General features: G+C 56.1%; 6 protein-coding genes across 6 annotated transcripts; 3 read left to right on the top strand and 3 right to left on the bottom strand.

Moving 5' to 3' along the window:
• Nucleotides 1–244: 244 nt before the first annotated feature.
• GUITHDRAFT_112170 (hypothetical protein) lies at nucleotides 245–3,789 on the bottom strand (the record flags this gene model as incomplete). The annotated part of the gene is made up of 21 exons (XM_005828678.1): nucleotides 245–350; nucleotides 404–443; nucleotides 506–590; nucleotides 720–750; nucleotides 800–849; nucleotides 905–927; nucleotides 976–1,026; nucleotides 1,079–1,150; nucleotides 1,210–1,294; nucleotides 1,460–1,487; nucleotides 1,539–1,606; nucleotides 1,792–1,873; nucleotides 1,927–2,069; nucleotides 2,242–2,340; nucleotides 2,384–2,446; nucleotides 2,492–3,105; nucleotides 3,164–3,236; nucleotides 3,283–3,337; nucleotides 3,458–3,513; nucleotides 3,568–3,597; nucleotides 3,664–3,789. The coding sequence occupies 21 exons, from the start codon at nucleotides 3,787–3,789 to the stop codon at nucleotides 245–247; spliced, it is 1,980 nt and encodes a 659-aa protein (XP_005828735.1).
• Nucleotides 3,790–5,845: 2,056 nt separating this feature from the next.
• Nucleotides 5,846–7,587, top strand: GUITHDRAFT_141750 (hypothetical protein; the record flags this gene model as incomplete). The annotated part of the gene is made up of 8 exons (XM_005828677.1): nucleotides 5,846–6,210; nucleotides 6,354–6,425; nucleotides 6,619–6,676; nucleotides 6,730–6,898; nucleotides 6,994–7,064; nucleotides 7,248–7,352; nucleotides 7,400–7,488; nucleotides 7,536–7,587. 8 exons carry the CDS (start codon nucleotides 5,846–5,848, stop codon nucleotides 7,585–7,587), a joined length of 981 nt encoding a protein of 326 aa, XP_005828734.1.
• A 284-nt stretch (nucleotides 7,588–7,871) lies between these two features.
• Nucleotides 7,872–9,212, bottom strand: GUITHDRAFT_42162 (hypothetical protein; the record flags this gene model as incomplete). Its single annotated transcript, XM_005828676.1, has 1 exon — nucleotides 7,872–9,212. A coding segment is annotated over one exon (1,341 nt), but the record flags the coding sequence as incomplete, so codon positions are not given.
• A 3,210-nt stretch (nucleotides 9,213–12,422) lies between these two features.
• Nucleotides 12,423–13,402, top strand: GUITHDRAFT_74455 (hypothetical protein; the record flags this gene model as incomplete). Its single annotated transcript, XM_005828675.1, has 2 exons — nucleotides 12,423–12,555; nucleotides 12,606–13,402. 2 exons carry the CDS (start codon nucleotides 12,423–12,425, stop codon nucleotides 13,400–13,402), a joined length of 930 nt encoding a protein of 309 aa, XP_005828732.1.
• A 322-nt stretch (nucleotides 13,403–13,724) lies between these two features.
• GUITHDRAFT_112166 (hypothetical protein) lies at nucleotides 13,725–16,468 on the bottom strand (the record flags this gene model as incomplete). The annotated part of the gene is made up of 9 exons (XM_005828674.1): nucleotides 13,725–13,932; nucleotides 14,066–14,121; nucleotides 14,168–14,341; nucleotides 14,515–14,591; nucleotides 14,644–14,818; nucleotides 14,989–15,066; nucleotides 15,228–15,327; nucleotides 15,387–15,466; nucleotides 15,539–16,468. 9 exons carry the CDS (start codon nucleotides 16,466–16,468, stop codon nucleotides 13,725–13,727), a joined length of 1,878 nt encoding a protein of 625 aa, XP_005828731.1.
• Nucleotides 16,469–17,457: 989 nt separating this feature from the next.
• On the top strand, nucleotides 17,458–19,446 carry GUITHDRAFT_112165 (hypothetical protein; the record flags this gene model as incomplete). Its single annotated transcript, XM_005828673.1, has 3 exons — nucleotides 17,458–17,819; nucleotides 17,870–19,247; nucleotides 19,393–19,446. The coding sequence occupies 3 exons, from the start codon at nucleotides 17,458–17,460 to the stop codon at nucleotides 19,444–19,446; spliced, it is 1,794 nt and encodes a 597-aa protein (XP_005828730.1).
• Nucleotides 19,447–19,486: the final 40 nt, after the last annotated feature.

Below are 19,486 nucleotides of genomic sequence, written 5' to 3'. Positions count from 1 at the left end.
GGTCGAGGAAGGGGAATGGAAGGGAGAGGAAAGGGAGAGGAAGGGGAGGGGAAGGGGAGAAGCAGAGGAGAAGGAGTGGAATGGGGAAGAGTACAAACAGTGAAGGAAATGAGGGCGAGGGAACGGGGCGATGAGGGAGACATCAAGTTCTGCGTAATCACCGATATGTCTTCCATGTTGAAGAGAGCTTGTGTCAATAAAGACTGAGGGGCCATGTTCCCACCTATGTAGATACATTTCAGCATCAGCACGGCAAATGGCAGGGGGTCAGACAAGCAGCAGTGTTGGGCACTTCCTTCACTGCCATGAGCTCCTGCTGCTCGCTCTCCCGACTGACGCTGTTTCTGTCGCTGAAAGCATCACCATCCTGCATGCATAGCCCACAGCTCGTCCGCGTTGCTACCTGGCAAGAGCAGCGTCCAGGATCGCCAGGCACTTCTCGACTGCGAGCTCCAGGCGTCAGCTCGTGCCCCCCGCCCTCGGGGCTGCCTCGGTCGAAACTCACTAGAGGACGAAGTCCGGTCGAGGTCGAGGACGCGGAGGTGAACAGAGTCAGAATACAACTTCCAGCTCAGCTCGAAGTCTTCAAGCTTTAGAGGAAAAGTCAGCAAGTCTGCTTCGAGAGCTACTCCGTTCCCTCCCTTCCTTCTCTCCCTCCCTCCCTTCCTTCTCTTCCTCCCTCCCCTCTCTCCTCCCTCCCTTCATCTCTCTTCTCATACCTTCTTGGTGTTGCTCGTGCCTTGCAGCGTCCTGGCGCATCGTCATGTCAAAGGGCAGGCAGCAAGGATAGTGTAACGACCTTGTCGACTGAGAAGTCTCGAGCCCCGCGAGGAAGTTGGGGAAATTCTCCTGCTGCAGACGAGACACCATCATCACCTTGGGTTACAAACAAGCATCGGAATACTTGAGAACTCTGTGTTGTCGCATCTGACAACAAGACTCAGCAACACTAGCAGGCGCTCCTCTCCTCGGCACCTTTGCGAGGAGGGAATGCTGTCATGCTTGCTGTGCTGTCTCTCATACTGGCTGAGGAAGAGCACCCCTCAGTAGTCCTCGTTATGGTACAAGTACACCTCACCTTGCTCCCGCGCCCTCTCCTGCTCTCTGCTAGCAGCTTGCAGCAACTGAACCTCCTCCTTGTACGCGATCACTGGACAAACAACACACAGTCAACACGAACGTGTCCTGCCAGCGAAATGATTGCTTTACTTCTCTCCTCCGCGTCAACTTTCTCCCGCTCGGCACGCTCGCCGGCCTCGACTAACGTCTTCCTTTCAGCCTTGAGCTGTTTGACCTGAGACTCCTGAGGAAGACAAGGGAATTTCTTGCATGTTAGAACTGTCGGGTAAGAGGGATGAAAGTACAGGAGGAGGAGGAGGAGGAGGAGGAGGAGAGAGGAGGAGGAGGAAGAGGAGAGAGGAGGATGAGGAGGAGGAGGAGAGAGGAGGAATTTCAGTACCAGCTCAAACTTGACATCCTCCAATTCTCTGTGCATTGGCAAACGAGTAAGCCGTGGGAATGCGACGACAGTTGACAACCTGATGGAATTGCCGTAGAGCTCGAGCTTCCTGTCCTTCATGGCGGATTGCAGCTCGATCTGATTGATCTGCAAGCCGGCTCTCAAAAAGGAGGAGAAGGTGGTGGTTGTGTTGTTGGAGGACCAGGAGGAGAGAAGGAGGAAAAGGAGGAGGAGGATGGTGATGATGAAGAGGAGGAGGAAGAGAAGGAGGAAGAGCAGGAGGAGCAGGAGAAGGAGCAGGAGGAGAAGGAGGAGAAGAAGCAGGTAGCTACCTCGTCGTCTTTCAGGAGGACCACCTGCCTCAGCTCCTTCACGAGATCGCTTGAGTGCTTCAGCTGCGCCTGCACCTCCTCGCTGCCGCCGGAGGTTCAGCGAGTCAGGCAGGACATAAAGACTTCACAGCTGACCTCTTGGTGCGCTCAACAGAGAGCTCGCGGGACAGCCTCTCGATCTCTTCAGCTCTCCTCCTCTCCTCTGACTTGAGCCAGTCGATCTCCGCCTCCTTCTGCCTCCCCTCCTCCTTGAGGATTTCCTGCCCTTTCAAAAGCTTCTTGGACAGTCAGAAGGAAAAGGAGGGGGACGGGGAAGGTGGGAGCAGCAGTTGGACGCAAAGTTGATGATGATGTTGATGATGAGGAGGAGAAGAACGAGGGGGGCGGGGGGGACAGAAGAGGTTGGAGGAGGAGCAAGACAAGAGCAAGAGGAGGAGGACGCAGATTTACCTTCTCAATCGCCTGCTCGTTGTCGGAGATGATTCTCTCCAACCTCTGACCCTCCGCCTCGTTCTTCTCCCCCGCTTCCTTGAGCTTCTCAATCTCATCCTTCCTTCCTGTCAACCACCCGCCCCGACAGTCAACTGTCTACCTGCAGCTTCAGCCTCGCCTTCCTCTCCTGGACTAGGTCACTCTGCGAGATTGCCACTCTCCTCTGCCATGCCGTCAGTCACGACGCTGCCGTCCTCTCATACTTCACCTGCAGCTCCCCCATCTCCTTTTCTCCGCTCACTTCCACATTTTTCATCGCCTCCACGGCCTGCGACAGCCTCCTGCACTCCGCCTGCAGGCCTTCGATCTTCCGCTGATCTTCCTCCTTCCCCCTCGCGCTCTCCTCGCACTTTGCGCTCAGGACTAAGACAGGCACGTCAGGCTCTGGCCCTTCACCCTGGCCCTTCCTACCCTTCACTTGCTTCTCTAGCTCCTCCTTCTCCGACATGGCGTCCCTTAACGCTCCCAGCAGCCTCGAGTTCTGCATCCTCACACTGCTTACTGTCTCCCTCCTCGCATCCTCCGCCTCTACGATCCTCCTCGACATCTCGGCTCCCTCCTCCCTGAACGTATCCAGCGAGGCGACAAGGTCCCGCAGGAATGACTGGCAGCTCGCCAAGTCTCTCTGTAGCCTCGCGCTCCTGTCCCGCTCTGCCACCAGCTCCTCCTCAGCCGCCGGGACGATCTCGAACGGGCCCTGCAAGTTGCTCGACGAGCTCGTGCTGCTCCGACCTCGCTGAAACATCTCCTCCCTCCCCACCTTCTTCCGCTCCACTAGACTCGAAGCCCCGCTGCCTCCGTCCTGCGAGGCATCGCCGGAGTCTTCCAGGATGACAACACGGGGAGAATGAGCATCGAGGAGGGAAGGCGAGCAAGTCACCTCTTAGAATGTCCTCCAGACCGATCCAGTTCTTCTTGATGAATTCAGGATCTCGTGTGTTACTGGGAGACGTCTAGCAGACAAGATGAGAACTGATGCACAACAAGTCTTGCAGCAACCAGCGCGTAAACCTTGTTGTGATCGCTCGTGGCGGCGGGCAGGGCGGCTGTCGCACTATCGACAACAAAATCACCAACTGTCAACATCGCACGATGAGTTGGGGAGTGAGGGGCGAACGCGACAGACTCCAGGTATGTTCCGAGCATGAACATCGTCATCCTGCTCAATCCTCACCTTCCAACGTTCTCTCGCTCGTACTCCAGCAGCAAGGCGTGAGCTTCTTTCAACGACTGATCGAAGCAACATGACTCGACCCTCCACCTTTCCCGGCGCCTCCCACCAACCTGCTCATGATGCCTCTGCATCTCAGCAATCTGGCACAGATATGAAGTCACGACAACAGCGCTCCAACGAATCTCGCGCCATCTCTCCATCCTCACCTTCTTCTTCAGCTTGTAGACTTCAACCGGCTCGTTCTCCCTGCCATTGTCGTGAGAAGCGCAACCAACATCAACAAGGGCTGCCATAGTCTCGGCGATGACTTCCTTTCGACCTTCTGCGACCATTGCTCATAAACTGGAGCTCATCATTAACTTCGCAAGTACCCGATGAGCCTCTTTGTTCTTCTTTGGACTTGACTGTGAGCTTTGTTGTGCCGCCTTCGCCTTCTTCTCCAGCAGCCTTGCGAGGAGAAAGCGATCATGGCGGCAAACGGCTTCTCCACGCCCTACCTTTTGATAGAGTCCATCAGGCCCTGGTCTTGCGAGAGGACAGGAGATCTTTCGTCCTCGGACTGGAGGTAAAGATCGAGGTCTCAGAACAAGCACCGACGCATCTGTCCTCTCAGTGTCGAACTCACGTCAGACAGGCTGCGGCGAGCTCTTGAGGCGGGTTGATGTTGGCTGCAGGCATGTCCCATCACAGCCAGTCTCGGAGGAAAATAGTGCCCTACCTGTCTTTCCCTGGTCGAGCATCAGCATACGCTGCTGTCCTCCTTGATACAGGACGTCTCAGGATAGGGCTCTCCAGGACCTCCCTGCTGGCGCGAGAGAATTCGTGATCCGAGTCAGTGTCAAATCATTGAAGTGAACAAGTTCAAAGGTCATGGTTGCCATTTCGACAGCACATTCCTTATCTGTCCAACTTTTGAACCACCTCGCTGTACATCAGCTGGTAATCTGTGCTGTGTTTGATCATGATCCCCTCAATGCTCGCATGAACATTCTCGTCCTGTGCTTCTGCAGCCTTCCTCCCGGCCTTCTATCTGATTTCTCCAAGTCCTCCCCTCCTCCCTCCCTTCCTCTATCAACAGCCTTCTCTTCAGTCGTCAGCCTTCAAGGCTCATCCTCACCTGGCCGCTGCGAGCGACTCTGATCGCGGCATGATTCGGTCCTTTCACTCTCCCGCCATGCCGTCAGGCACGTCAAGCGTTTTGAACCGTAAATTTTCATATCAATTCCGAACTGTGACTGCCCCCGGCCGGGCCGGGCAGACTGCCGCCCCGGCCCCCGGCTCAGCCTCCTACCGTAGTACGGTCTTTCCTACGGTCCGACTGACGGTCCGATCAGTCACCAGGGCCGGCACGGCCGGCCCGGGCGGGGCCCGGCTGAGTCATGATCGGACCGTGCCGTGGCCGGGCGGGGCGGCGGCGGAGTGACTCGGCCCCTGCCCGTCTCTACTCAAAGTTAAGTCCGTCAGAAGAAGACCGTCAGAAGGGTAGCCTGCCCTGCCGCGGCGCGCGGCCGCGCCCGGCGCGGCCGCGCCAGCCAGCGCCGGGCCGGCAGCACTTCTGCCAGTAATCATCGACACAACGTTTAATGTAACGGTTCATCAATATCCGTTATATTCCCGTTATGACTGTATGCGTGCAGCAATCCTCGCTCCTCCTTCCTCTCCTTCTTCCCGTCCTCCCCCCCCTCAGTCTCCACAACCTCCTCCCTCCCATCCTCTCCCCAGCTGCTACCCCAGCAGCTTCAACTCTAGCTGCTCTGACCCCTTCTCCTCTTCCCTTCTCCTCCACATCTCAACCGCTTTACTCTCGACATAGCCGTCGGCTATCGTTGGGAGTCGTGACCTTTTCCCACAACTAAACCCTTCCTCCTTCCCTCTACATCCTCGTATCCTTCTTCTGTATCATCGATTCCGCTGGCATATCGCCTAGTTGGTCGCATCAGTCTTGTCCTCCCTCTCGTGACCCTTCCATAGTTGCCCACTCCCTCATTCTAGCCCAGTGCCGCAACTTCTTTTCAGCATGGATACACGTAAACTTCTACGTCCTGTAGCCTCTAAAGTAGCGGCTAGATGCCACTCGACCCTGCAGGCTTGCCGTGCAGCGTCTGTGAAGTCCAGGAACCCATCGCATCTGAGAGGATCCAGAGCTTTCCATGCGTCTGGCGCAAGGCTGCAGATGGCGGGAGGGAGGTCAGACAAACCTTGGAACATAGGAGCAGTGGTGGTACCCCACCAGATGGCATACGTAAGTAGCTCTCTCTTCTCCTGCTCCTGCTCCTGCTTCTGCTCCTTCTCCTGCTCTTCCTCCTGCTCCTGCTCCTACTCTTCCTCCTCCTGCTCCTGCTCCTGCTGCTCCTGCTGCTCCTCTTCCGGCTCCTCCTCGGCTGCATCATGTCCGCGCAAGTACCACGTGGGTCGCAGAGCACTGACGAAGGTCTGATCTCGCAGGTTGTAGAGAGGTTCGGGAAGTTTCACACTGTGCTCGCGCCCGGGCTCAACCTCATCATCCCCTTCGTTGATCAGATCGCCTACGTACACTCCCTCAAGGAGGAGGCCCTTACCATCCCCAACCAGACAGCCATCACCTCCGACAACGTGACCCTCCAGATCGACGGGGTCCTCTACATCCGCATTGTGGATGCGTACAAGGCTTCCTACGGGGTGAGAGATGCTTGGTTCGCCATTTCCCAGCTGGCTCAGACGACCATGAGATCTGAGATCGGCAAGATTTCCCTCGACCAGACGTTCAAGGATCGGTGAGAACAAGTGGATTGTTCCCCTCTCCCCCCAGCCCCTACCCCTTCCCACTCTTCCGCGCACACACCCTCTTGCATCCCCCCCACCCTTCCTCCTCCCCTTCCTCCTCGGTTTCCTGTTTAGTGAGACTTCACCTGGTCAGCGAGACCCTCAACCTAAATGTTGTGCGCAACATCCAAGCTGCTTCAGAGTCATGGGGGGTGGAATGCATGAGGTAAGATACGAGCTCTGCTCCATCTCGCTGTTCCTGCCTTAACTGCTACCTGTCCTCCTCCTCCTCCTTCTCCTTCTCCTCCACCACCACCTTCACCACCATCTTCCTTCTAAATTCGCAGCTGCCACTTCCAGCTGTGTCTTATGTTGCCCTCAAAAGATTTCATGCTTCATGTACTGATCATAATTGTCAGGTATGAAATCCGCGACATCCAGGCTCCCAGGAAGATCAAGGAGGCCATGGACCAGCAGGTCTCTACCTCCACGAGAAGGAAACGTGCGCTGATGCTGTTCTTGGGCCGCAGGCTGAGGCAGAGAGGAGGAAACGTGCACACATCCTCGACTCCGAGGCAGAGCAGTTCTCAGAGATCAACATCGCGGAGGGAAGGAAGAGAGCACAGGTGCTGGCGTCGGAGGGAGAGTATCAGGAGAGAGTGAATCAAGCTAGAGGAGAGGCTGAGGCCATCCTAGTCGGTGAGGACTGATTGCTCTTTGAGCATGCTCTCTCATGCTCGCTCCCTTTGCGTTCGCTCTCCTCCTCCTCCCCGCCGTGCGTTGACTCGGAGCAGTTGCGGACGCGACAGCAAAGAGTATCGAGAGACTCGCTGGTGCCATCCAAGTGGCTGGAGGAAAAGACGCTGTGAGTAGAGGGTGGGAGGCAGTCCAGGGAGGAGGGGGAGCGGACGGAGGGAGGGGAAGAGAAAGGGACATACCTCTGTTTCTCGTTAGTGGGATGGGGTTGCGTGAGAATCTTGGTTGACCCTCTTCGCACACCTCTCTTCCTCCTCTCTTCCCTTCTCGTCTCAATCCTGCATGATCGCAGGTAGCTCTCAAGATCGCCGAGAAGTATCTGGAGGGCTTCAGCAAGGTGGCAAAGGAGAGCACTACAGTGCTCCTTCCTGCCAACCCTGCGGACCCTTCCTCCATGGTGACGTCAGCGATGCTGCTTCTTGGAGAGGTGACCCACGTTGGCAGATCGGCGCCGCCATGGGAGTGTACGAGAGCATGCAGAGGTCGAGGAAGACGCTTGCGGAGGGGTCGGGGTCTCTCATCACTCCAGAGAAGTGAGTGAGAGGAGGAGGGGAGAGCCGGCGCGTGACGTGCGGAGCAGGTTGAACGCCCTGAAAGAGCAGATCCTGCAGGATACGGAGGAGAAGAAGTAGAGGAGAGGAGCATGTTGCAGGATCCTCTCAAAAGAAGGGGAAGCAGCAGGTGTGTCCCTGCGTTGAATGCTCCTGGCACGGGAAAGTGAAAGTGAAGTCTCAAACCTATTCTTAACAAGCCCCAAATTCCTTCCGCCATAACAAATTCTTGCAATTCCCTTATTTTTGACAATCGTCTTCTTCTCCACCACCACCCACAACTACAACACAAGCATCCATCTTCTCTCATCCATCCTCTCTCCTTTCTCTCCTTTCGCTTCTACACCTCAGAACTTGAGCACACGCTCCGACGTTGCGAAAGTAGCATAGAACACAGCACCGAAGGTGTACACCATGAAGGCGATCCAGAAGACAGTCTGATAGGCCTGCTGGCAGCTGCTCACATGCTCGATCGAGCATCCGTGCGCGTCCATGATGACGCCGGTCAAGACAGGCGACACCATCCCAGGCACCGTCGCCAAAGTGTTGCCGAGCGATATCAGAATGCCCGAGAGTCCAGCAGAGATCTCCAGGTAGTTGGCGCTGTAACCCGCGTTGCTCAGCCCCGAGAAGCCCAGGGCACAGGTCATGAAGAAGATGGCGACGGGCCAGGAGGAGGCATAGCCGCAGAGGACGAGGCAGCAGGCCGGGACCATGAGGGAAGTCACCATCCATGTCTTCCTGACCCTCGTCCTGGAGAGGAGGCCCCGGGAGATGGTCCAGTCGGCCAGCATCCCTCCTAGGATGGAGACGATGAACATGAAGAGGTAGGGCATGGAAGACAAGAAGCCGGACTGCTGCATGTTGAACCCGAGCACCAGCGCCATATAGGAGGGGAGCTGGGTCAGGAGCGTGTAGAAGGCCCAGTTGAAGCACGTGTGAACAACGAACAGTGCCCACGCCGGCATGCAGACCAGGATCTTCTTCCAAGGAACAGTGGCAGGAACGTCTTCTGCTACCTGTGTCGTCGCCAGGATCTTGTTGAGCTCGGCCGCATGCATGCTCCTGTGCTGCGAGGGAGTGGAGGTTGTGAACAGGTGAAACAGCAGGCACCACAGGAAGCCCAGGCAAGCAAAGAAGTAAAAGATGGTGCGCCATCCGTACGTGTCCATGATCCATGCAGATAGCGGGAAGGTCACGACGTTGCCCGTGTACGCACCCGCGTAAACGAAGCCGACCATGGTCGAGCGCTCCTGGGCAGGGGCCCAGTGACCAATGATGGTGAGGATGGCAGGAAACGAAACGCCTTCCACCGCGCCCATGAGAGTTCTGCAGATCACCAGCATGGTGAAGTTCTTGGACGCAGGAGGGGTGAGAAAGGTGAAAAGAGAGGCTAGCAGGACCCCTCCAAACAGGACAGACTTACCCCCGTACCTGCGGGCGAGTATCCCTCCGATGATCTGGGTTGTGATGTAGCCATTGAAGAACGAGCCCAAGATGATGCCCTGCTCCGTGTTGGTCCACGAGTACTCCGTATACATGCTCACGCCCGTGACCTCTGTGGGAACCGAGGAGTTGGAGGGAAGGGCGTGGGCGCTTGGCGCTGCCGCTGCCACGCTGATGCAAACGCGAAGAGCATAAACCACGAAGAGACCCAGGTGCAAGAGGAGAGAGAGGATGAATCTCTTCGGGATGTATCCCCTGGGGGTATCGTGCAAGAGCTTCTTCTCCTCCCACGGATCGTCAACTCTCCCCCCATCCTCTTCCTCCTCCTCCCCACCCCCGTCCTCGTTTGCCTCCCCCCCTTCTCCTCTCCCTGTGAACCCTGCATCATTTCTCAAGGGAGTTGGTCGTACATGAGCCGTGGAGAGCGAGAAGGAGGAGGGAGCAGGGGCTGCCGAGGGCCCCGCGCCCCCTGCCGAAGAAGACGCCGCCATCCCAGCTGGCCGCTGGCGATGAGCCTCGTCGACGGTCGGTCCAGTCCGAGTGACGGTCGCCGCGCCGCCGCCCGGGCCAGGTGGCCCGAACTTCGGAAGTGCCGGCCGCATTGTCACTCACCGTGCCCGGGGCCGCCGAGCCTCGGAGGCGGCAGTCTCACTGCACGGGTCAGTGTCACCCGGCTCGGACGACCGGGCCGGATGATCAGCCTGAGGACACGGGCCGCCGTGACGGTGGGCGCGGCGCCGGGCCAGGGGGTGACCCCGGTGACCGTCGACGGTTCGCCGCTGGGCCAGGACCGTCGGACCGTACCGTACTGTTGAACTTGCCAACGCCGGGTTGCCGCACTGAGTGCGGCACTGCCCGGCCGGGCCCCGGGCCCTGTGAATCCGCCCCGGGACCGAACTCGGACTCCGGCCCGGGAGTCCGATCAGTACGGACGGTCGGACCTTCAGCAACGGTCAGGGTTTGAGTCGTGAGTCCGGCGGGACCGTGCCAGTCCGATACGGTCGGACTGCGCCACACCGGGGACCCCGGCGGCGTCCGGTCCGACTCAGGAGTCACCCCGAGTCCGGTCGCCGCACTGACGTTACGGTTGGCAAGCCGCGGGGGCGGCGCCGGGGGCCGCACTCAGTCACGCCATGCACTCGGAGTTTCAATTTTGAGCACGGTACTACCGGCGGTACTAGCCTGACTTGGCTACTATGATTTGAATGATGATTCAACTTGATTCGTCCGAACTTGACCCAGTGAACTTCCGACGAAGGAGTCAGTCCGAGGCTCCGAGCACTGCGGCAGTGAGCCTCGGGCCGGCTGAAACGGTCAGTGTGGCCCGGTCACAGTGACGGTGCGGCGCGGCCCGGGCCGAGTCGGAGTACGGTTTCCGATTCACTGAGTCACAATGGCAGAGTCAGTCAAGCCCGGGATTCTTTACTCAAAGGGCTAGTAATAAGATGCCTGGCTGGGCACCGTCCGGGAGTCCCGGACCGTCCGGATCCTCGTAGCTGTTGACGAAGGGCCTGAACTGAAGTCATAAGTGACTCGCCGTGATCAGGATCTTTACTATCCCCTGGCCCTGTGGATTCAACCACCCTCTACTCATATACGAGTACCCCTAATTTTAAAGATATAATCGGAGGGGTATATTGGTACCCACCACCCTGGAAATCGTGCTGAAGAACCTTCTGACATGAGGTTGCAGAGCTACGATTCAGTTCCGAGGCGCGCCATGTTAAAAAAACTCGGTTTCGATTCAACGGATGAAGTAAAAGGTGTATTTTTAGATTTGTTTTCATTTTTAAAAATACCATTGGTTTTATATTTTTTAACCAATAAACAGTTATATACCTGCAACTAGGTGTACCTACCCCATATAAACCTACCCCACCCCTGGCAAACAAAATCGAGCATCACCAATCCAGTTCTTTTGTCAGGACAAAAGTACCCCCTCTCACAATTTTAGAACCCCTACCAATTCCATTCCGTTCTCTGCCATTGTAAACATGTACCCTACCCTGATAAAGCCTCCATGCCTGAAAGGACTTATCATTATCCACTACCCTACCCTTTCTCGAAGTTGTTTCCCGCCTCCGGAAATAAACTCAATTCATGGATATGGGTATGGTGGCCTATTTGAAGGTTCATCGGTAGGGTACTATGCAATGGAGTTTTCTCCAAACAGGGTAGGTGGGCCCCTACAAGGTTTTTCCTATACTGATGCTATATTATCGTCTTCAGCACGAATGGATGCTTGGTGGTAAGGGTAGAAAGAGAGACAGGGTGGGTAGAAAGTAGTTTAGTTGGTGTTTAGATTGAAATTCGAACGGGCGGAACCGTTTTTTTCCTAAGTTTTAAAAACCCAAACATACAGAATAAAGTGTAAAACGCTGTAAATTTGGATGGGGGCGCCAAAAGCTTGTTTTTCAGCTCATTGCGTCCGCTAAGGGTCAGACCTGGTACAGATTGAAATCAGTTATAAACGAAGGGTCGTTCCTTCTAGATTGTACGTATAAGTAAAAAGAATATATAAACAAATTCTCTACTTTATTTTTGAAATTAAAAAGGTAAAACCTTACACGGTACCACTCACACCTCAAAATACAGTTTTAAATTTTAAATTGTCTTTTTAAGATCCCCCGTAAACAGGCTACCTGTGGGTCGTAGCGACTCTACATTGCAGAAATACTAGGGGGTGCTAGCATACATACATTGCAAGGTCATAGGAAAGTTCATAGAAGCTAGGGAGGCCCTTTCGTGGAGCTGTTTCAATGTTGGGGTCAATACGCTCAAGTATTTCGTGCCAAGGGCTCACAAAGGTGTGTAATCACTAATAAATATTCGTTCAGTTTTGAAATGTTGAAAAAACAAAATTATCAAAGTTCCATAATTTCAACACCCTCACCGGATATTTGGGGCCGGTTGACCGGAACCCTTTCCTCCCGCTCTACTCCCTCGATCTTAATTGCATCCTGCAGATCCGTTCCTCCCATCCTCCTTACCCATCCTCTCGCTCCCACACCTTCCCCGGCCCTCTGAGCAAGGCATTCACCTCTGCTCTCTCCCTCTTCCCAGTTCTTGCTCTTGCTCTCCCAGGCAAGCACAGGAAGTGCGGGCTTACAAGTCAACGGACTTATCTCGCTCGCAGTGCAACTAGGCAGTCTCGCACGAAAATCATCGTTGGTGGACTGGTTTGGCCGCTGCATCCACTTCGTCCCTTCAGTTGTTCCATCCTTCTGCTCCAGCTCTCGTTCTGGCCCCCTTATCAGAGCCATTGACATCATCTATTCTGTGAAATCGAAACCATGGGATCATTTATGTATCTAAGCTCGGTCCTCTTCGTCCTGAATGTTGCTACAAGCTTTCCTACCAGCACGAAACCAGCATTCGCACCCAATCTTTACTTCAAAAAGGCATGCCTCAAGCAATCTTCTGCTCGCCCGCTCCACGGAGCAAGGCTCGCAGACCGCCTGGTCATGAAGATGAATAGAGGGCATGCCAACGTCCTCAAGGACTTCCTGACGCAGAGGTCCCTCCAGACGTACTTGCACAACCTCAAGGAAGTTGGTGACCACCCAAACTTCAACTACATCGAAGACTTCATGGAGCATCAAGGTGTGTGTTTGCGTGTTTAAATGCTTTTAGTAGTCTGATCGCCTTATCAGGTGTTTGCAACCTGCATGGGTACGGAGCTCTCAAGGTCGGATGGCATGAGTACATCTCCAAGCTCTATCGTCAGGCAGACTCAGAGTACAAGATGAAGAGGATGCTATACAGAGGAGGAACGAGCGGCAACCCATACATCCAGGAGCAGTTCATGGAGATCTCGACGATGATCAGGCCAAGAAAGGCTGCGATTGCGATCATGGAGCTGCGCGAGCACATCGCGGGTGAATGGCAGAAGGACCTGCAGCTCGTTGCCCGGGAGAACGCCGAGCACTGGCGCCATCATCTTGCCAAGGTCCAGCACAACGGGACCGACCCCGAGCTCCACAAGCAGCACAGGCTCCTCATCACCACTGACGATGACTCTGCTCTGCGGATCGACAACTACGACCTCCTCATCAAGTTCTGCACGCACATCGCTTGTGAGCAGGTGATGGAGGAGCTGGCAGCGAACCCCAAGGACGAGCACTCGGCCATCTGGCTCAAGGAGTACATGCAGAACAGAGGGACCCGCTCGTTCGGGACCGTCCAGACTCGCCGAGTGGGATGGAACTTTCTTAACGACATCCTGAACGAGCCTCCTCGTGTGATCTCGGGAACGGGACGCGATGCTGACACGTTGTGTCTTATCGATCCGCTGGACATGGGAGCGAGGATCATGGCGCAGCGACAGAATGTGGCTGAGTGCTGGTTGGAAGTCCTGCATGAGGTCAAGGACGACAACCTCTCGATTCACAGGAAGTTCATGGAAGATTGCATGAACACGGTTTTGACGGACTTCTGGAAGAATAACTGAGCTCATTCTTCCGGAAGACGAAGTTCTGTTGTTTGCCGCTGGCGGCAATCACTGTGTTTGTATAGAAGTTGTACATTGAAGCATCTGTATGCTAGAACGCGTGCTTGGGCGAGCTCGTTGAAAATGTGCTCATTTTTCTTTGCTCCCCAAGGTTGAAAACATTAAACAGAGAAAATCTCGAAGTTTGTTAAGTCTTTCTTTTACGTGAGTTGATGCTTCTCAGTGCATTATCGCACAAGCACTTTCATCATCACTCGATCAAACATGCCCTTCATCCAACTTCATCCCATCGCTTCATCATCATCTTACCCTCCTCACTCCACTACCTCACCTCGCAGCCATCCCTCGGCTCGTTGTCAGGCTCGTACAGCCATCCTCCTTGCTGGATGACTTGCCGGGCTTCAGCGTCATTGACGAGGATGCGACTGGAAGTGTTGAGTGGAGGAAGAGGAACGACTTCAGCAGGTGCTTCCTTGAAGGTTGACGGCTCGACGGGGGGAACAGGCAGGGCTTGTTGAGCCGCTTTCATGCTGTTGCAGAAGGTCAGAGGATGTCGGGGGGGATGGGGGGGGGGGGGGGGTAAGCATGTCAAATTTAAGGGAGGCGATAAGGAGAGAAGGATGAGAGGAGCCGGCAGGAGCTGGGGGGCAGAGGGATTTTCACCGCGACGTCTTGGCGTCGTCCGTGGCACTGATGTTCGTCTCGAGCATCTCGATCCTCTGCCGCACACGTCATCCCCTTTCCTCTCCCTGTCCAGCGTCTCACATGCTCCTCCTCCTCCTGCGATCGAGACTTGATGCGAGGTTTCTCCTTGCTCGGCTCAAACATCTTGGCAAAGACCTTGGCGTCCTTCTTGTCTTGTATGCGCGCGAGCTGCTTCAACCTGCCCATCCTTTTGTCGCACGCCGTCGAGTTTACATCTCCTTGCAAGATCATCGCCTAACTTCAAGTGAGCAGGAGGGAGGTTGGTGGCAGATGGGGCAATGGAGGGAGGAACAGAAACGAGAGGAAGGGAGGGGAGAGAGAAGAGGAGGGCGAGAAGCACAGGACAGGAACGAATCTGAGGAGATAAGGAACGCGGCGAAGAAGATAGGATGGAGGGATATTACGACCATCTTCACATCCTGCATAGCGATATGATACTCTCTGAGTTGCTCGTGGGCCTCGGACCGCCGCAGGAAAGCTTTTGCTGCAACCACCCGTGACGAGGGGGAGGAGGAGGAGGGGAGGAGGTGACACACTGTTGTTGGGCTTCAAGGTGATGGCTCGGTCGATGGCGATCAGCGCTCGTTGAGCAGGATGCGCGTCCTTGCTTCCTCCTAGCGCGCTCACTTGCTCTGAGGACATGAGGGTTTTCGGCATGCGAAGGTGGCAGGAGGCAGCGTTTAAGAGGAGCGAGACCTCGATCTCGCGCACCTGCAGGAGATCAGCGGCGATGGCGGTCGTGAACTGAGGGAGGGAGCGAGGGAGCGAGGGAGTGGGGAGGAAGACGAAGGATGAGGGAGTAAGACGAAGGAGAACAACAGTGAGGGTTTTGGAGGATGGGAGAGAAGATAACAGAGTAGGGGAAGTACAAGCAAAGATACCTCATCTGCCAGCTCCGTTTTCGCGTACTGGTTGGAAGTAGCATTGCGAACATGCTCGTCATCCGCACTCGCGCCAATCTGACGGTCCAGGTAAAGAGGAGGAACAGGAGAGAAACAGAAAGATGCAGACAAGGAGGCGGCAGGGGCAGACGGGACGAAGGATAGCAGAGGATGACGAGAGGTCTAAGACGATGATGGGTAGGGGCAGGAGCAGGAGCAGGAATATACAGCAGGAGCACCATGGTCATAGCTCGGCCATAAAGGGTGAGGGCGCGGGCATAATTCTTCTGGCCGAAGTAGAAGTTTCCTTTCTCCTTCCTCTGCAACGCGATCTGAAGCCTGTGCTCCAAGCGCTCAGGGGAGGAGGAAGGTGAAGGACGCGTGCGTCCCGCTCCTACCTCTGCTCTGTGCTGACTTCATCTGCTGAGTCATCCCTGATGAGCTCAATGTGGTATAGGATCGCGGTACCCTCGTCCACCTGGGAGGAAGTCGATCAGAACTGCAGCGCACCTCCCAACGGCAGGGGGAGAGGACAGGCCAGACGGCCGACCTGCGTCTCCTTCCCCTCCTCCAGCGTGTGGTTGACGGCCACGAGCAAGGTCGCGTTCTGCCCGGGCCGCAGAAAGTGCAGTGCCAGCTCCAGCTCTTGCGGCTGCACCTCCTCGTTCCCCAGCACCGCGGTGACCTGCCTCCTCCTCGACCGCAGGAAGCCGTCCTGAACCTTGAGAGACGCCGCCGTCTTCGACATCAGCTGCAGCATCTCGGGCGACATGCTCATTAGAGTCTGGGGGACTTTGGCGCTGACTGTCTTCAGCCCCTCCCGCTCCTCGTCCAGCGACCGGAGGTAGCTCACCATGGCGTCCTTGCTGCTGCTGACGTTGCTCCACCATGAGACTCTCTTCTCCGAGAGCGCGACAGTGATGTTGTCGCTGTCCCCCACCGGCGGGCTGTAGTTGGTCGGCTGCCCATAGGACTTGAAAGCAATCCTCCCGTCACCCGACGTCCACACGGTGTTCCAGTCCAGGAGGGAGACTTCGAACTCCTCCTCCGTCTCGTTGTAGACGATACTCAGCGTCGAGTACCGCGTCAGCCTCTTGCGGATCGCTCTCTCCACATGGTCGGGGAAGGCGCCCTGCCCCAGGTACACCCAAACCGGCACCTCCTGCTCCCTCAACACCTCGCCATGGCTCCTCACTACGTAGGATACGAGGATCTCGTCCTCAGCGCCAGGGCGCATGAAGCCTTCTCCCTGCTTGAGGTAGGTGGCATTCAGCCCTGGCTCAATCTCATCACTCTCCAGCTGCTTGCCGACAGAATCGTAGGGCTGTATCGCCGTGCTCTCACTCCCTCCCCTCAAGCGCACAACCCTGCATGCCGGGCGGAGCAGACGATTGGCAACGGGAAAGCTGCTCTCCAAAGAATTGCAGAACGTCGCGATGACGACAAAGATCAGTGCACCCATGACTTCGCGCGATCCCATGCTTTCCTGCGTCCAACTTGTTCCGAACAATGCAGAGCGCAGACGGTGACGGGACAGGAAGATCAAATGAAGCACAGAAGGAGCGTAAGGGGATCCAGATGAAGTCTCTCACGCTGTCTCTCTCACTCCCCTCCTCTGCTACTCCTCCTCCTCCTCCTCCTCCCGTCCTGTTCTTCCTCCCTGCCTTGCCATGATCCCCGCCCTTGTACCACAACCACCCACCGTACTAATTCCCACAATGACTTTACCCCACCCCATATTTTACCAATAAAGTACCCCATTTTTTTCTTGGAGTAGAATACTATGCAGAACCCAACCCCCAACGCCATCTGCGAGAATATGGTACCCCTGTGGACTAATTCACACCGGTACCAAGAGCTCAATATTGATAGATAAAGATACGGTGGGGTATATGACCCTCACCCCTCCTTCTGATAGGACCGAACCTTGTCGGGGGTTCAATGATATGGCGGAGATCTTTTGTGCACGGAGGGAGAGGGCGAGGAGAGAGATGAGAGGAAGGAGAAGATGAAGAAGAAGAAGATGGAGCAGAAGAAGAAGAAGATGATGATGATGATGATGATGATGATGATGATGATGGAGATGATGATGATGATGATGATGATGATGATGATGATGATGATGATGAGGATGAGCATGAGCATGAGCATGCGCATGAGGATGAGGATGAGGATGAGGATGAGGATGAGGATTTCTCGAGCAGTGTCTTTGTCCCATTTATGACTTCTGAACATTGAACTTCGACAGATTCCTGATTCTCTTCTGTTCTGATTGTTTTGCCCCCGTTGCAGAAAACGAGAATCTCGCCATGGCCATAGTCGTCTTCGTAACATGTTCGCTCAGGGCATGATATGAAGACTTGGTAGTGTTGAACATCACCACCAACATGCCCGTCATCTTCGAAGCAGTCCGTCGCCGGCACACGGAAGGCTGGAGCGTGAGGTTGGAACCTTGATGAAAGTGTGAGGATGGCGATTGCTGCTCGACTTCCTCCTCTCCTCCTGCTCTCGGTGCTGCTCTTGCTACACTTCCATGTGTCACTTGCTCCGACGCCGAAGGAAGAGGACGAGGAGGACGAGAGGATCGTGCGGGGGATCTTGGTGTGCAACCTCGTACTGAGCGGGTTCTTCGCGCACCTGAGCTACGTGACCAACATGGTGCGCTATGCTCGGCACCTGGGGATGAAGCCTTTCTTCTTCCTCCATGGAGGGAACTTCTGGGAGGAGACATACGGCGACAACTGGATCGAGTACTTCTTCACTCAGCCCATGGTCAGCGAGAGGGAGAGGGAGGCGATTCGGAGGAAGGTTCTGGCGCCCTACCTCGACAAGTACGCGGACGCGGTGAGAGGAGAGGACTGGCTCTCCAAGGCTCCCACAGGGATGATGAGGATCTTGCCCGGGGGGAGGTGGAGCATGTGGAGGAGGAGCAGCGGAGGTACGAGGAGACCGTCGTTATCCCCCGCAAGCTTCGGAACCTGAGCAGCGATCATGACATCGTCACGTCCTTTCTCCAGCCAAAGCGCTGGGTGCTGGAGCAGGTGCAGTCGTACGTGGAGCGAGTGTTCGGGGGGAAGCATGTGCTGGGGGTCCACTACCGGGGGCTGGACAAGAGCGGAAGGAGCCGAGGAGAGGCCCCGCGGGTGCCGTGGGACGAAGTGCTGAGGGCGATAGAGCGCTACCGCAAGCACTTCCCTTCCTCCCTCGTCTACGTGGCGACTGATGAGAGACGATTCATCGAGTTCCTCTCTAAGCGCCTGCCCCCAGGTGCGATGGTCACGCAGGAGGGCTTCCTTCGGTCTGAGGACGCGGGGGGAGACGCAATGCCGCTGTGGGCGTGGGAGTTCGAGGGGTCGCCGATGAGGAAGGGGCAGGAGGCGCTGGTGGAGAGTCTGGTGCTGTCGAGGACAAGCTTCCTCCTCCGCACCTCCTCCCTCCTCTCGGCGTTCGCCAAGATCTTCAACCCCAAGCTTCCTGTGCTGCTGCTGAACCGCCAGGTCGACGACTTCGCTCCGGAGAACTACATGCAGGATGATGAGCTTCCGTTTCCTCCTGATGATGTTGAGAAGGGGAGGGGAGAGGGAGGGGAGGATCAGGAGGAGGGGGGGGCGGGGGAGAAGGCGGAAGGCAGGCAGAGGACGTTGGAGGAGGCGATGGATAGGCTAAAGTCAGTTGGGGAGGAGGAGTTTTCCTTGCAGGAGGTAGACGGCGGTAGGAGAGATCTCTATCTGAAGCAGAGCAACGCAAGTCAGAAGATAGTCAACATTGTCTGGCTGGGCAGGACCATCTCGTCTCCCTCCCGCTTCTACGTGCAGCAGACCGTCCTGCCGCAAGACAGAGCTTGGAGGACGAGCTGGGTGGAGGTAGAGAGAGGAAATTTTTCTTACGGCAGCTTCGCCTCCGGTGACGTCATCATGGTGATTTGCGGTGAGATGGGGGAGAGGAGGAAGAACAAGTCCAAGGCGAGCTTCTTGCAGCGCCTGCGCTCGTGGTCATTGGCTCGGGGGGAGGAGGACGCCTCCGCTGCCCTCCTCGTCCCCTGTGGCCCGGCGGACGGCAAGTACTTGGAGTCGTCCGAGTCGCTGGCGACTGAGCTCGTCGGGCTGGTGGACGCTGTTGCTCTGCTCTCGACCCAGCTGTCTTGTGCGGAGGAAGTTCGCGGGAACAGAAGCACTGCCGTCGTTAGGCTCCTGCTCGGATTCTCCGATATGACCCAGCTGGTCCAACTGCACTCCTTGCTCCCTGCGCCACAGCGGCAGGTGATAAGTTTACTTCTCCTCCTCCTCCTCCTCCTCCTCCTCCTCCTCCTCCTCCTCCTCCTGACTTTGAATATTGTGGCCCTCCCCTGCGTCTCTCAATGCTTTCTTTCTATCAGATGAGCTGCATGCTCCCGATCTCCAGCAGAACCTCGCCCACCAGCAGGTGACAGGAGCGACGAGGTTGTCTGATAACCTCTGACACTGCCCGCTCTCAACAGCGAGCAAGAGATTATCCGCAA

This window comes from Guillardia theta, assembly GCF_000315625.1.
Source record: "Guillardia theta CCMP2712 unplaced genomic scaffold GUITHscaffold_57, whole genome shotgun sequence".
Taxonomy (NCBI): Eukaryota; class Cryptophyceae; order Pyrenomonadales; family Geminigeraceae; genus Guillardia; species Guillardia theta.
This window is presented reverse-complemented; position numbering and strand designations above follow the sequence as displayed.